The 15,281-nt window shown below is 45.0% G+C and overlaps 2 protein-coding genes across 2 annotated transcripts in view; one reads left to right on the plus strand and one right to left on the minus strand.

The window, feature by feature from the left end:
- The window catches only part of LOC127002180 (leukocyte antigen CD37-like), a 76,920-nt gene that overhangs the window by 26,040 nt on the left and 35,599 nt on the right, over positions 1 to 15,281 (plus strand). The window lies entirely within an intron of this gene.
- Positions 12,729 to 15,281, minus strand: part of LOC127002181 (pseudouridine-5'-phosphate glycosidase-like) — a 51,346-nt gene continuing 48,793 nt past the window's right edge. Inside the window, exon 11 of the mRNA XM_050867866.1 lies at positions 12,729 to 12,874. Coding sequence (XP_050723823.1) covers positions 12,758 to 12,874 — 117 coding nt within the window. The 3' untranslated portion in view covers positions 12,729 to 12,757. The remainder of the gene's footprint in view (positions 12,875 to 15,281) is intronic.

The following is a 15,281-nucleotide window of genomic DNA, read 5'->3' on the forward strand; positions in this document are numbered from 1 at the left end:
GAAGAAAAGGAGAGAAAAAGAAATAAAAAAGAAGAGAAAACGTAGAAAAAAAGAGAAATAAAGAAAAGGTAGAAAGGAAGGGAAGAAAAAAAGAATTCAGAGAGGAAGGGAAAGGTATAGAAGGGACGCAGTGAGGCAGGGATAGACCATGATGCAGGGGCCAATTTTACTCTCCTGGGCCATCTACGCCAAGGTCAAGGCCAGCGGTGAGACTGTTTCCCTACGCACTGAACCGCTGCCGTCCCATAAACGGAGACGGGACAAAGAGGCGAGGAGAGGGACTGCAAGGGAAGATACGGAGAATGTGAGGGAGAGAGAGGGAGTGAGGGAGAGAGGGAGTGAGAAGGAAATAAGGAAGAGAGAAAAGGAAGGAAGGAAAGAGAGAAAGGAAGAAAGAGAGAGAAAGAGAGAGAGAAAGAATGAATGGATGAAAGAATGAAAAAGAGAAAAAAAGAAAAAAAGAAAGAAAGAATTAATGAAAGAACAAAAGAAAGAAAAAAGAAAGAGAGAAAAAAAGAGAGGAAATCTAATGAGGCGTCTTGTGATAGGACCTCAGGCTCCCCTCCTCCACCTCCACCTCTTCCACCACCTCCTCCAGAGAGAAAATTAAAGGGAGAGAATATAAAAAGTTCCCTCCTCTCTCCACCCGTCCCGGCCCCATCTGGAGGTAAACATAGGGAGGAAGAGGCAATCATGCTGGCCCGGACTTCACTCAGGTGTCAACAGCGTGGAAATAGCGAGTCCCCTTCTTGGAAAACACGAGTTAGGAGAGAAGTAAAGAAGAAAGGGGGAATAAAGAGGAGAAAAAAAGGGAAATAAGGAAGAGGAGAGGGAAAAGAAGAGAAAAAGAAATAAAGAACAAGAAAGAGAAAAAGTAGCGAGTCCCCTTCTTGGAAAATTCGAGTTAGGAGAGAAGTAAAGAAGAAAGGGGGAATAACGAGGAGAAAAAAAGGGAAATAAGGAAGAGGAGAGGGGAAAGAAGAAAAAAAGAAATAAAGAACAAGAAAGAGAAAAAGTAGCGAGTCCCCTTCTTGGAAAATTCGAGTTAGGAGAGAAGTAAAGAAGAAAGGGGGAATAAAGAGGAGAAAAAAAGGGAGATAAGGAAGAGGAGAGGGAAAAGAAGAGAAAAAGAAATAAAGAACAAGAAAGAGAAAAAGTAGCGAGTCCCCTTCTTGGGAAATTCGAGTTAGGAGAGGAGTAAAAAGGAAGGAGAAATAAAGAATAGGAGAAAAGAAGGGAAAATAGAAAAGAGAAATAAAGAATAGGAGATAAATAAATAAGGAAAGAAAAGGAAAGAGGAAAATTTAGCGAGGCTCCTTTTTGGAAAATTCGAGGTAGAAGAAAAAAAGGGAAATAAAAGAGAAATAAATAAAAGAAGAGAGAAAAAGAAATAAAAAAAGAGAAGAGAAAAAAATAGAAAAAAAAGAGATAAAGAAAAAAAAAGGAAAGAGAAAAATGAAAAGAAAAAAATAAAGTTTGAATGAAGGTAAAATCAGTCTGTCTCTCATCGTGAATTATTGAACTAACAAATTTTACCACCATTACTGCCACCACCATCACCACCATCACCACCACGACCACCATCACCATCTCAACCATCACAACCCCCGCCCCCCGCCACATACACATATCCCCATCCCATCCCTTCCTTCCTTCCTTCCTTCCTTCCTATACCTGCCCTTCGTTCGTTCCTTCCTTTCTTCCTTCCTTCCTTCCTTCCTTCCTATACCTTCCTTCCTTTCTTCCTTCCTCCCTTCCCTCCTTCCTCCCTATACCTGCCCTTCACCAGTGCTCTCCATTTACCCAGCACCGCCCTCCGCCTGTGTACCCCCGTCGCCCCTGCTTCCTGCCCCAAGACTCCCCGCCGCCCCAACAGCCCCGAGACAGCAGGGCGGCAACAGGTGGCGGGGCAGAGACAAACATTTAACCATAGAAATCACAACGGAACCTGACATCCTGCTATTAAAGGTCCCGGCTCTCCCCCCCCTCCTCCCTGCTCTCCGCCGGCTCTCCCCTATGTTAAAGGTCCTTGCTCTCCCACCCTCCCCGCCCTCATGATCATCTTCCTTCCTTCCTTCTGTTTTTACGGCGTCCCTTCTTTTATCCCTTCTCTCCTTCCTCCCTTCTTTCTCTGACGCCTCTTCCCGACTCCAACTGCGCCCTGCCTAGCTCTGATTATACCTTCCCCTTTGGTGAGGTTATCAGAATCACACCTCAACTTCGCACCGCAATTATTAAAGGTTCCCGCTTTCTCCATCCCTTCCTGGCACCTCTCCCCTCACCCTGCCGTACCCTAGTAAAGTCCCTTCCCCCGTCCCTGTTCTCCCTACCTCTCTGTCTGACACCTCTACCCCGACCGGTGCCATACCCTATCTAGTGCTCCAATCGCCTTTCCCTTCACGCTGTTATTTCTTAGTGATGGAAGTCTTGTCTCCCTCTCACCCATTAAAATATCACCCTTAACTAGCTCTTCTGCAATCAAAGGTCCCTCTCCCCTGCCACTACACCTCCCTATCCCCTCCCTGGCAGCCCTACATAGGTTGTAATACTCCCTAATACTCCCTTCCATCATCCTTCCTCTCCCTGCATGCCAAATATCAGATTCACACCCCTGTCTCGTATCTCTGCAATCAAAGGTTCATCTCCCCTCCCACTGCACCTCCCTACCCCCCCTACCACACCCCTACAGCTCATATCACCACCTTCTATCACTCTCTCTCCCTGCCAGCCTTCAGAATCATTACCTCCCACTCCTATTCCTTCCGCCCTTCACCTCCCTTCTATGCCATAACCTCCAATCCGTTAGTTCCCCGTGATGGAGGCTGTTCCCCCTGCCACATCCCATCGTAAAGGCTACGCAGAAGGGGCCTCATGACTATATATCTCAGGGGCAAGGAACCGTGTGAACAAGCCCGCAGGAGGGGAAGGAGGGCGAGAGGGCGCGCATGCAAGAACGTGAGGGAGGATGCGAGAGGGCGATTTGAGGCGAAGGATGCTGCGAGGGATGGTGCTATCTTACGCATTCACCTGTTTCTTTTGAATGGACGTGGCGGTGAATGGGCTGGCGGTCAGACGAGGCGGGGAAAGGAGGGTTGAAAGGAGAGGGCGAGATGTTAGAGGAAGGAAAATGGGAGAGGCAAAGGAAGTAAAAGAAGAGAAGAAAGGTGAAGAGGGAAGAGGAAAAGGACGGATATGAAAAGGGGAGCATTTGGTGAGGTGGCGGGAGAGGAAAGGAATGGAAGGGATAATAAAATAATGACTAAAAGGAGAGGGAAAGAAGATGAGAGAAGAGGAGGGAATAAGGAAGAAGAAAAGGGGGGAGAGGGATAAGAAGAGGGAAGAAGGTAGTGGGAGAGGAAAGGAATCGAAAGAACAATAAAAGAGAGAGAGAATAAAAATAAAGAGAAGATGGAGAGAAAAATAAAGGAGGAAGATGAGACCAGGAAAAAGAAAGGAAGAGGGAGGAGATGAAAGGAGAGAAGAAAGGAAAAGAGGAAAAAGAGAGGAAGATGGAGGAGATAAAAGGAGAGAAGAAAGAAAAAGAGGAAAGCAGAGGAAGAAAATACCAGAATAAAACAGGACAGAGGTGTGGAGAGAAGAGAAGAACAGAGAAATGGAGAAAAGAGAAAGACGGGAAGAGAGAAAACAGAGAATGGAGAGAAAAAAAAAGACACCAGACGAGATAAGACAAAGGCGACGAGGCGGTGAAAGGAAAGGGCAAGGAAAGGAAAAAAAACAAAAAAAAAAACACATGGGCACCGTTCTCACACCCCAAAATTCTCACCCCTGGCAACTCCTACCGAACCGAACACACCACATACGGACGAACACACACAACGGTCACATGAACAGAGGAAGGAGAGAGGGGGAGAGGGAGGCACAGAGGGAGGCGTTTTACAGCTGCTCCCACCTCGTTAAACAAAGCAAACACATCGCTGTCCAAAATTAATATATGCAGACACTGGTTAGATGGATCGTTCCTATGGTGAAGCTTCTTTTACGAGTGTTTTTATGGCTGATCACGTGAGGGAGAGACAGGTGAGAGAGAGAGAGAGAGAGAGAGAGAGAGAGAGAGAGAGAGAGAGAGAGAGAGAGAGAGAGAGAGAGAGAGAGAGAGAGAGAGAGAGAGAGAGAGAAGAGAGAGAATTAGAGAAAGGAAAGAAAGAAGGAAGGAAGGAAGGAAAAAAGAGAAGCAGAATGAATGAATGAATGAAAATGTAAAAAAGAAACCAAAAAAAAAGAAAAGACAAAGAGGGGAAGAAAAACACAAAAAACATAGAAAAGGTTAAAAAAAAAAGGAATTGAAACGAGAATAAAAAATAAAAAATAAAGTTAAAGAAAAAGAAAAAAGTGAAAGAAATGAAAGGAAGATGGAAGAAACTTGGCTATTGTGCTTACTGTCTTTTTATGAACGTTTTATGACTAACCAGGTGAGAGAGAGAGAGAGAGAGAGAGAGAGAGAGAGAGAGAGAGAGAGAGAGAGAGAGAGAGACAGGTAGAGCAGGTGGTTGATTGGCTCCTGACTCGCTTACTCCCTCTCTCGCTCACTCAATCGCTCGCTGGCTGTCGCGTAAAGGAACAGTTTGCATATACATTTTGACGTTTTCCCGAGGCCATCAATCCTGAGCGAAGAATGATGGATCGTTACGTATTCAGGCTACACGGAACATGCAAGAGAAAGACTCATCCGGGCACTGCACACATACATACATACATACATACATAGATACCTTCGACTTTTGAATACATGGTTAGGGAAAATGCATGTGTGTGTGTGCGTGTGTGTGTGTGGGTGTGTGTATGTGAAAGCGATGTGAAACGATGCCAGAAAAAGTGTGTGTATATAGGAAGGATTGGAAGAGTTAGTTAGTTAGTTAGTTATGAGTGTGTGCAGAATATTGATGTAGGGAAAAAGAAAAGATGAAGGAAAAGGAATGAGTGAGAGAAAGAGATAGAAAGAACGAATGAATGAATGAGAAAAAAAGGAAAGAAAGAAACGAAGTAACAAAAAAAAAACAAGACAAAGAAAGGAAGAAAATTAAAAAAAAGATGTAAAGAAAATGTACAAAAGGAAGGAAAAAAGGAAGAAAAAAAGGAGAAAGAGGAAAAAAAGAAAGAAGAAAAACAAAAACAAATATCTAACAACAAATCAAAACAAAACATCTCAATCACCATTCACACAAACACAAACACACACACACACACACACACACACACACACACACACACACACACACACACACACACACACACACACACACACACACACACACACACACACACACACACACACACACACACCAACAAACACTCCCACGCATACAGGTGTCGCTGAACCCAGACTCGACCGCCATCAAACACGACTATACGAGGAACACCACTATTCTGCAGCGTAAACAAAGGCAATTCAACTCAACTCCGCTTCCTGGGGCGTCGAGGGATGGGCCAGAATAGGTAAATTCGGGGAAGGAAGACTCACCTGTGTTTTCCCTCGCGTGCATTAGCCAAGAAGAGGCGATGAGGCGAGACGTGACGTGATAGGGAAAGCGATGAGGTGGTGAAGTGATGGAGGAGATGGTGATGAGCTATAAGGTGAGGTGAGGTAAGGTGAGGTGCTTCTTCCCTTCTTCTTCTTCCTAGTTATCTTTCTTTTTTTAATTTTTTTTTCCTTTCTATTCCTCATTTTCTATACCTCTTTTTTCTTCCATTCTTTGTCTTTCTTTTTTTTTACTTTGCTTCTTTTCTACGTTTTCCTCAGTCATTCATTCATTCTTTCTTCCATTTTCTCACTAATTACTTTTTTCCTTTATCTTTTCAATTTCTTATATCAATATTCTGCATAGCAAAGTCTAGCATCGGGCAGTGACAATATAGGGAAAAAGTTGGCTAAGGTAAGGTGAGGTTGAGCAAGGTGGGATGTTGAGGCATTTAGCTATCCTCTCTTAAACTTGGGTATAGAGAGTAAGTTGGCTAAGGTGAGGTGAGGTTAAGCAAGGTGGGATGTTGAGGCATTTAGCTATCCTCTCTTAAACTTGCAATAGACAGAGTGTTTAAGCCAAGGTAGAATGATGCGGCATTTAGCTATCCTCTCTTAAACTTGCAATAGACAGAGTGTTTAAGCCAAGGTAGAATGATGCGGCATTTAGCTATCCTCTCTTAAACTTGCAATAGGCGGAGTACTTAAGCCAATCTCTCTTTACATTACCTTATCAGCTACATCATCTTCATCTAGGAAGTTAGATTAAAGGTCCGTGTTTGTGAGTATAAACCTCTCTGATCGGTCTTCGAGAACTAAGCACATTAACCTAACCACACACTTTCCGAAATAAAGGAGGAACGGGAGGAGAGAAAGAGAGAGAGAAATGGACTGGAAGTAAAGGAGAAAACCGAGACTTGGAGGTTCGAGATAACTTTTGAAGAGACGAAAAAGTATTGCAAAAGGAGAAAGAAGAAACAAGGAAAACAACAGGAAGCAATAGATAGATAGATAGATAGATAGATAGAAAGATAGATAGATAGATAGATAGATAGATAGATAGATAGACAGATAGATAGAAACAAAGATAGAGAAAGTAAAGAATCCAAGTTAAACAATATACTCGATGGGTTAAGAATTGCAACAGAAGAAAGAAAAGCAACAGAAAACAAGAGAAAGGAATGGAAAAAGAGATAGAGGTAGAGATGGATAGATAGATAGATATATAGATAGATAGATAGAGAGAGAGACAGATAGATAAAAAGAGAGAGAGAAAAGAAGATTAAATATTGCAACATAAAAAAGAGAAAGAACAGAAAGCAAAAGAAAACAATAGAAAAAGAGAGAGAGAGAGAGAGAGAGAGAGAGAGAGAGAGAGAGAGAGAGAGAGAGAGAGAGAGAGAGAGAGAGAGAGAGAGAGAGAGAGAGAGAGAGAGAGAGAGAGAAAATCGGAGTTACACGATACGGTCGGTGGCTCGCTCGGTCAGTTTAGGGAAGAAGACTTAAAGAAAACGGGAGTCAATTTGGTGGAAGGAAGAAGAGCAATCGCGTGGTTTTCCTTCAGTTCCCCCTCCTCCTCCTCCTCCTCCTCTCCCCCTCCACCTCCTTCCATTGGTCCAAGAGGAAGAAAGAGAAGGGAAGAGGAGGAAAAAGGAAGAATGAGGAAGAAAGAGGGAGAAAGAGGAAAAAAAGGAAGAAGAGGAAAGAGGAGGAAATATTTAAGAATAGGGAAAAAGAGGAAGGAAGAGGAAGAAAAAGGAAGAGGAAAAAAGAGGAAGGAATAGGAGGAAGAGGAGTAGCAAGGGTCTTTCCTCCTCCTCTTCTTCCGCGTCTTAACCTAACTTTCTTCTCTGTCTCTGTCTCTCTTTCTTTGTCTCTCTGTCCCTGTCTGTCTCTGTTTCTGTCTCTCTATCTGTCTTTTTGTCTCTGTCTCGCTTTCATTTTATATTCCTGTCTTTCCTTCTCTTCTCTTCTCCTCTCATTTCTTCTCTTCTCTAATCTTTTCCTCAAACACAATTTAATAGGATTCACAAGCAATATAGACCCCTGCACACACACACACACACACACACACACACACACACACACACACACACACACTAGCCCACTTCCCTACTTCCCCCTTCTCCCCCACTCCCACTCCCACTCCCCCCCCCCACACACACACACACACACACGAGACCACTCACACAACATGCTCCCATTCATGCGCTCAAGTTGGACCAAAAGAGTCACATGGTTATTTTCCGGACGTTCTCCTGCCTTGGTCCCTTCAGCTCCCAGAGAGGACGCATCTTCCTCGGCCAACAAAGGAAGTCTTCTGGGCAGTAAGCAGCCCCCGCGGAGCTCCCAAGAGAACAGGAGGAGGAGGAGGAGGAGGAGGAGGAGGATGGGGTACGAGGGGGAGGTCTTTTGCGTGGTTCCTTTTTTCGGCGTTTTGTCATTTCCGGAGATTCGTGGGTCATGATTCAGGGTTCGATTCTTCAACAAGGTCCATTATTTCTCCTCTTTTTCTTCCAGTCCTGTTGTTGTGGGTTGGTTGGTTTGGGTGGTCATTTGTTTGGTATTCATTACGCTTCATCGTTTCTTTTGTTTCTTTCATTGTTTTTCGTTTCAGTGGATAGACTATGCCTCGTTTTCTCTCCTCTCTTCATCTCCTTTTATGTGTCTGTGGATGTTGCAAAGTGTGATGTGTGGAGGTTGCATTTCCATTTTATTAACATCATTTCCTCTCTCTTTTGCTTCTCCTTCTATCGTTTCCATGGGTAGATTATGCTTCTTTTTCTCTTCTCTCTTCATCTCCTTTTATGTGTCTGTGGATGTTGCAAAGTGTGATGTGTTGAGGTTGCATTTCCATTTTATTAACATCATTTTCTCTCTCTTTTGCTTTTCCTTCAATCGTTTCCATGGGTAGATTATGCTTCTTTTTCTCTTCTCTCTGCATCTCCTTTTTTGTGTCAATGGATGTGGACAAGAGTTATGTTACATTGACTTTCCATTACGCATCATTTTCGCTCTCTTTTGTTTCTCCTTTTTTTTTCCTTTCAATGGATAGATTATGCTTCGTTTTCTCTCCTCTCTGCACCTCCTTTTTTGTGTCAGTGGATGTTGCAAAGAGCGATGTGTTGAGGTTACACTTTCTTTTCATTAACATCATTTTCTCTCTCTTTTGTTTCTCCTCCTCTTCGTGTCAGTGGATGTTACAAAAAGGGATATGTGGAGGCTAAGTTGACCATTCTTTCTCCTTTTCGTTTTGGTGGAAGTTAATAAGGGGGATGAGTGAAGGTTATGTTCCTTTCCACAATACCCCACTTTCTCTTCTTTCTCCGTCGATGTTGGCTACTGGTAAGAAGGAAGAGGATAATGATGATAAGGATGAGGATGGTGACGAATATGATGATGATGATAATGGTGATAGTTTAAGACCCATTGGCGACACAAGTAAAGTCACAAGTGGACACAGACGCTAGATTCAATTCAGTCCTGGAGGCCAAACACGCGCTCTGGGCTTTCCGGGTCCCTCGTCCGCCTCCCAAGGGCCCGGGCTGGCTCAAAGAATGTCCCTCCTTTCATAGCTCGCCCCGTCCTGGCTGCCGCGGATATTTGGGGCGGAAGAAAGATGCTGGTTGCTGGTTGCATCTCTCTCTCTTTCTCTGTGCGTGTGTGTATGTGTGTGTGTGTCTCCCTGTCTCTCTTTTTCTTTCTTTCTGTGTGTCTGTTTCTGTGTCTGCTTCTCTTTCTCTTTGTCTCTGTGTATGTTTCTCGGTTTCTGTGTCTTTCTCTGTCTCTCTGTCTGTGTGTGTCTCTCCCTGTCTCTCTTTTTCTTTCTGTGTGTCTGTTTCTGTCTCTGCTCCTCTTTCTCTCTGTCTCTGTTTCTCTGTCTGTCTGTTTCTCTGTCTCCCTTTTCCTTTCTCTGTCTCTCTGTGTCTCTGTCCTCCGTCCTATGTTCTTTAACTCTGTCTTTGTATCTGTCTCTATCTATCTATGTCTCTATCTCTTTCTATGTCTATCTATCTATCTATCTATCTCTGTGTTTGTGTCTGAGGGGATGAAGAGAAGGGAGAGGGAGGTTGTTCGGGTGCGAGCCTTCGTCGTTTATGGCCATCTGCGATCCCAATGGCCTCAGCTACCGACTAGACTTCCCCTCAACCCCTAGCGAGACGCAGGGCCAAAGGAATTTATTTGGCCCTGGCTAGACGGAGACACACACCACGGAACAACTCGGACCAACGTATACACATCCTACACAGCGAGGCCACACCACCACCCACCCCTAGGAACATCTCAATGGCTTTAGCTACCCACTAGACTGCTCCCTCAACCCCCAGCTAGACGGAGACATATACCACGGAACGACGGACCAACGTATACACATCCTACACAGCGAGGCCACACCACCACCCACCCCTAGGAACATCTCAATGGCATTAGCTACCCACTAGACTGCTCCCTCACCCCTAGCTAGACGGAGACACACACCTCGGAACGACTCGGACCAACGTATACACATCCTACACAGCGAGGCCACACCACAACCCACCCCTAGGAATATCTCAATGGCCTCAGCTACCCCTAGACCTTCCCCTCAAACCTAGAGTAGACACTGACCATGGGGCGACTCACAGCATCGTACATACACCCTAAACAGAGACTCCACACTACTACCCTACCCTCAGAACGTGTATAGATGAATCCTGGTCAATCTCCACCACTTGGGACGCGGTGAGAGGTGACATAATGGAAGCTGTAAGGAGACTCAGACCAACATACTTATTCACACTCTAGACAACAAGCCACACCACTACCACCCCAGATAACGTGTATAGATGTTTATGGGTCAATCTCCACCACTTGGGACGCTGTACGAGGTGAAATAATGGAAGCTGTAAGGAGCGACTCATTGGGTTGTATTATGAGACATTTCATTGCCCAAGAACACATATTTGACAAGGCTTTCATAGGAGTTGTGGGCATTTCCAGGAGTAGTTTTATGACCCTGGTGGTAGTTTGACCCTTCTTCTATACCATGAGCCTAAGGAAACACTCATTAGAACCCGACTGACCCCCTCTTAGACCTTTAGAAAGAGCTGATGTGAAAAGTGAAAGTGTCTTATCATACCAACCATAGCAACGTATAATCCCCCTAGACAGGAAGGCCAAATTACTACCCATCCCAGAGAGCGTTTCCAAATTATCGTACTCATCGCATTTCATTTCCGTAGTTGCTGACCGATAACTATAACAACAAAGAACGAAAAACATCAATATTCAACAGTTTTAGCGCTAACTTTTATTTACTCACGTTACTTGTGTAGGTACGAGAGTTTGAGGCATAAAAATGATAGATACGATATGTGGTTAATACGATAATTTGGCAACGCTGCTCCCAGACACTGTGTACAGATGTATGTGGGTCAATCTCCATCACTTGGGACGCTGTACGAGATGACATAATGGAGGCTGTAACATATATCCAAGGCATCAGGCACATCTCACGACCCACGGCTGAGTAATTACGTCTGTGACCTACTTGCTGAGTGGGTGAGGATTTGTCTCGTCTTGTCCCCCCCCCCCCACCCCACCCCACCCCAGCGAGCGCCACACCCACCTCCTCCCAAGCGACACTAAGTTTGCTGAAGATTTAGTCTCCGGGAACAAAGGAACGTTTGAGAAGGTGTCATTTTTCCACGTGTCTCCGGAAACACTTGAGGGCGTAAGCGCGAGGAAAGGCGACTTGCAAAGGGTCATTTTCTTGAACATTTCGGCGTCCAAGCACACACACATTTGACAAGGCTTTCGGATAGGAGTTTCGGTTTTTTTTTTCACATTTGTTTCATTTTTCTATGCCCTTGAACTGACTCCTCTGCTGTAATAAAAGGGGTAGTTTCATGACCCGGGTGGTAGTTTGACCTTTCTTCTGTACCGTGAACGTAAAAAGCGACTCACTAGAACCCGATTGACCTTATTTTCGGCCTTTGGAAATACTTGATGTAAGAGGCGGAAGGATCTGAAAATACCGACCGAGAAAGCGAAATGAGAACAGACACAACAAGACTGGGAGATAAAGGGAGGGGAGGGAGGGAAGGCATATAGAAGGGAGAGAAAGGAAGGGGAAGGAGGGAAGGCAGGAGAGAGAGAGAGGGGAGGAAGGAGGAGGAAGGGGAAAGAGGGGAGGCAGAGGGAGAAGGGGTGATGAGAATGGAAGGGGAGTCAGAGGAGGGAGAGGAAGGAAGGGGAAGGAGGGAAGGCAGGAGAAGGAGAGAGGGGAGGAAGGAGGAGGAAGGGGAAAGAGGGGAGGCACAGGGAGAAGGGGAGAAGAGAAGGGAAGGGATTCAGGGGAGGGAGAGAAAGGAAGGGGAAGAAGGGAAGGCATGAGAGGGAGAGAGGGGAGGAAGGGGAAGGCAGGAGAGAGGAGGAAGGGGAAAGAGGGGAGGCAAGGGAAGGAAGGGGAGACAGGGGAATGAAAGGGAGTCAGGGGAAGGAAGGAAAGTGAAGGAGGGAAGGCAGGAGAGAGATAGAGGGGAGGAAGGGAAAGCAGGGGAGGGACGGAGAGGCAAGAGAAGGCAGGGAAAGGAGGAAGGAGAGAGGTGAAGGGAAAGAGAGGGAGAGGGAGAGGGAGGGTGAGGTGGGCAGAGAGTTAATTAAGGCTGTTTGCAAAGGAGGCTCATGCAAGGTAAGGCTTTAGGCACCGGGCGAGACGAGGGTGTGACAGGCCTGGAAAACAACGTGACGGGGACGAGGCGAGCGAGAGGAGGCCGAGGAGGTGGAAAATAGTTAGTTATAATTTTTTTGGCTTTTTGACCACGTTAGAGTTGAGTTAGAGGGATGAAATTTTTACAGTGGATAGCTTATAGTTAGTTTATTATTGACCACAACATACATATTCCGTTACAAAATTTCTTTCTCTGGTTTGGGTCCAATATAAAATGGAAATGTATACAAGGGAAATGAATACAAGGGGCGGTGGACGAGAGGACAAGAGGGGAGGAGGTTGGGGAGAAGACTGAAGACAACGGGGGGGGGGGGGGGGGGAAGGTGAAAACAACGAGACGGGGTGGGGATTTGAAGGAGGCGGGGCTCAGGGGGGGAGGCTGGAGGCGCGGGTGTGAGGATGGAGGTGGAAAATACAAGGGTCGGGGAGGAGAAGACAAGAGGGGAGGAGGTTGGGGAGAAGACTGAAGACAACGTGGGGGAGAAGGGGAGAAGGTGAAAACAACGATTCGGGGCGGGGATGTGAGGGAGGCGGGGCTCGGGGGTAAGAGGCTGGAGGCGAAGGCGTGGTCATTCAGCTTCCCATGCTTCATTAAGGCAGATGTGGCGCTTCGTGAGGACTCCGCTGGGCCTTATAGGAGGGGTTGGCGCCTTCACTTGACGAACGGGAGGAAGCAACCACTCCTCCTGAAGCCGGAGATGAGGATCCCCTTACGTGGGTCTCAATAATGATGGTAATAAGAAGAAGAAGAATACGAAGAAGGAGAATTGGGAGACCAAGAAGAATAAAACCAAGAAGAACAGGAATAATAAGAAGAAGAACAAGAACAAGACCAAGAACAAGAAAAAAGAAGGAGAATGAGAAAAATGACAGCGTTGGAAAAAGACAGAAAATGAACCAAAAAACAAAAGGAGAATGAGAATGATAAAATTGACAGCGTTGGAAAAAGACAGAAAATGAGCAAGAAACAGAAGGAGAAGGAGAATGATAAAATTGACAGCGTTGGAAAAAGACAGAAAATTAACAAGGAACAGAAGAAGGAGAATGATAAAATTGACAACGTTGGAAAAAGACAGAAAATGAACAAGGAACAGAAGGAGAAGGAGAATGATAAAATTGACAGTGTTGGAAAAAGACAGAAAATGAACAAGAAAACAAAAGGAGAAGGAGAATGATAAAATTGACAGTGTTGGAAAAAGACAGAAAATGAACAAGAAAACAAAAGGAGAAGGAGAATGATAAAATTGACAGCGTTGGAAAAAGACAGAAAATGAACAAGGAACAGAAGGAGAAGGAGAATGATAAAATTGACAGCGTTGGAAAAAGACAGAAAATGAACAAGGAACAGAAGGAGAAGGAGAATGATAAAATTGACAGCGTTGGAAAAAGACAGAAAATGAACAAGAAAACAAAAGGAGAAGGAGAATGATAAAATTGACAGCGTTGGAAAAAAGACAGAAAATGAACAAGGAACAGAAGGAGAAGGAGAATGATAAAATTGACAGCGTTGGAAAAAAGACAGAAAATGAACAAGGAACAGAAGGAGAAGGAGAATGATAAAATTGACAGCGTTGGAAAAAAGACAGAAAATGAACAAAAAAACAAAAGGAGAATGAGAAAGATAAAAATGACAGCCTTGGAAAAGAGTCACACGGGTAGAGGTCACACAGTAATCACAAGTCCACGTAACAAGAAAATCAACAAAACTCCATGCCCAAATATAGTTACCCTCACAGAACAAGCAATAACAATACCCCATGTCGATATTGCCCTCAGAAAACAAGAAACAATAGAACTCCAATGTTGAAATAGTCACCCTCGCAAAACAGGCCCTCCAAACACTCCAGTCTCAGAATTAAGGTAACAGTGTGCCAGGGCCTTGCAATGTTATATTTAAACTCGCACGCCTTGATACAATTACTCAGTGTACTCGGAAAATACACGCACGCCGGGCTAGTAATTCCAGGTCCAGGTGCGTGTTTACAACCTGAGAAATGCTAACGAGGCTGCAGCTTGATTTCGCGCCGAGGGAGGGAGAGGGAGAGAGAGGTCAGCGATACAGGAGTGCACCGCGCGGGAACATCCATATTCTGCGTTAATGGGAGAAGATGGTTTACTCTAATTTGATGAAGAGATACAACTTGATTTCGCCCCGAGGAAGGGAGAGGGAGAGGGAGAGAGAGGACAGCAATACAGGAGTGCACCGCGCGGGAACATTCATATTCTGCGTTAATGGGAGACGAGGTGCTTTACTCTAATCTGATGAAGAGATACAATTTGATTTTGCAATGAGGGAAGGGACAACATCAAGGGAGTGTACCGGGAGGAGCTGAATTCTGAGTTAGTCTGAGAATAAATGTTTTACTTAAAGTTGATGAAGAACTACAATTTGTGTTTGCTATGAGGGAAGGAACAATAATATAGAAGTGTACCATGTGCCTACACCACAATTATTGAAAAATGTGTCCTGTTACTAGATTGTGGTCCGAAGAGAGATGCGTGTCCAGACTCCATAAAAATAACAATTAGTAACAAAAATAGAACAGCTTTTAAAGGGAATACAACCACAACATGCCCACCAAACCTTCGCACCAATACGCCGTCCCACATCCCAAACCCAACCCCTCACCCCCCTTCTCAAACCCTTACCCATCGCCCCCCCCTCTTACACCCCTACCAACTGCCCCCTCTTAAGACCACCCCACAAAACAGTTCATGAAAATCCCAGCAACTTCAACGAAAGGCTTTTTAAACAGGCGCTGGAGAACTTTTGACCTGGAAAACCTTCTGGCAAGTCGCTTCAGATTAATACTTTGCTAAAAATGCAGTGGATGAGAAACTTGGAAATGGAGTTCGAATGTTTAAAGAACTGAGGAGGAACAGGGCTGAGTAAGGCGTTTTGAAGATGGCTGAAAATTGCAGGGACTGAATCTGGGGCTTACTGAGGAATACTTAAGTGGCTGACGGGTGCTGAGGATGACTGAGACTTACTAGGAATGTGTTGCCAAGATGTGCTGAGATGCTGTTGCTGTTGTTGAGATTTGTTATGATTTCATGTGGCTTACTGAGGTGGGTTGAGACGGGCTAAGACTG

Source organism: Eriocheir sinensis, chromosome 22 (assembly GCF_024679095.1).
Source record: "Eriocheir sinensis breed Jianghai 21 chromosome 22, ASM2467909v1, whole genome shotgun sequence".
NCBI classification, from domain to species: Eukaryota; Metazoa; Arthropoda; class Malacostraca; order Decapoda; family Varunidae; genus Eriocheir; species Eriocheir sinensis.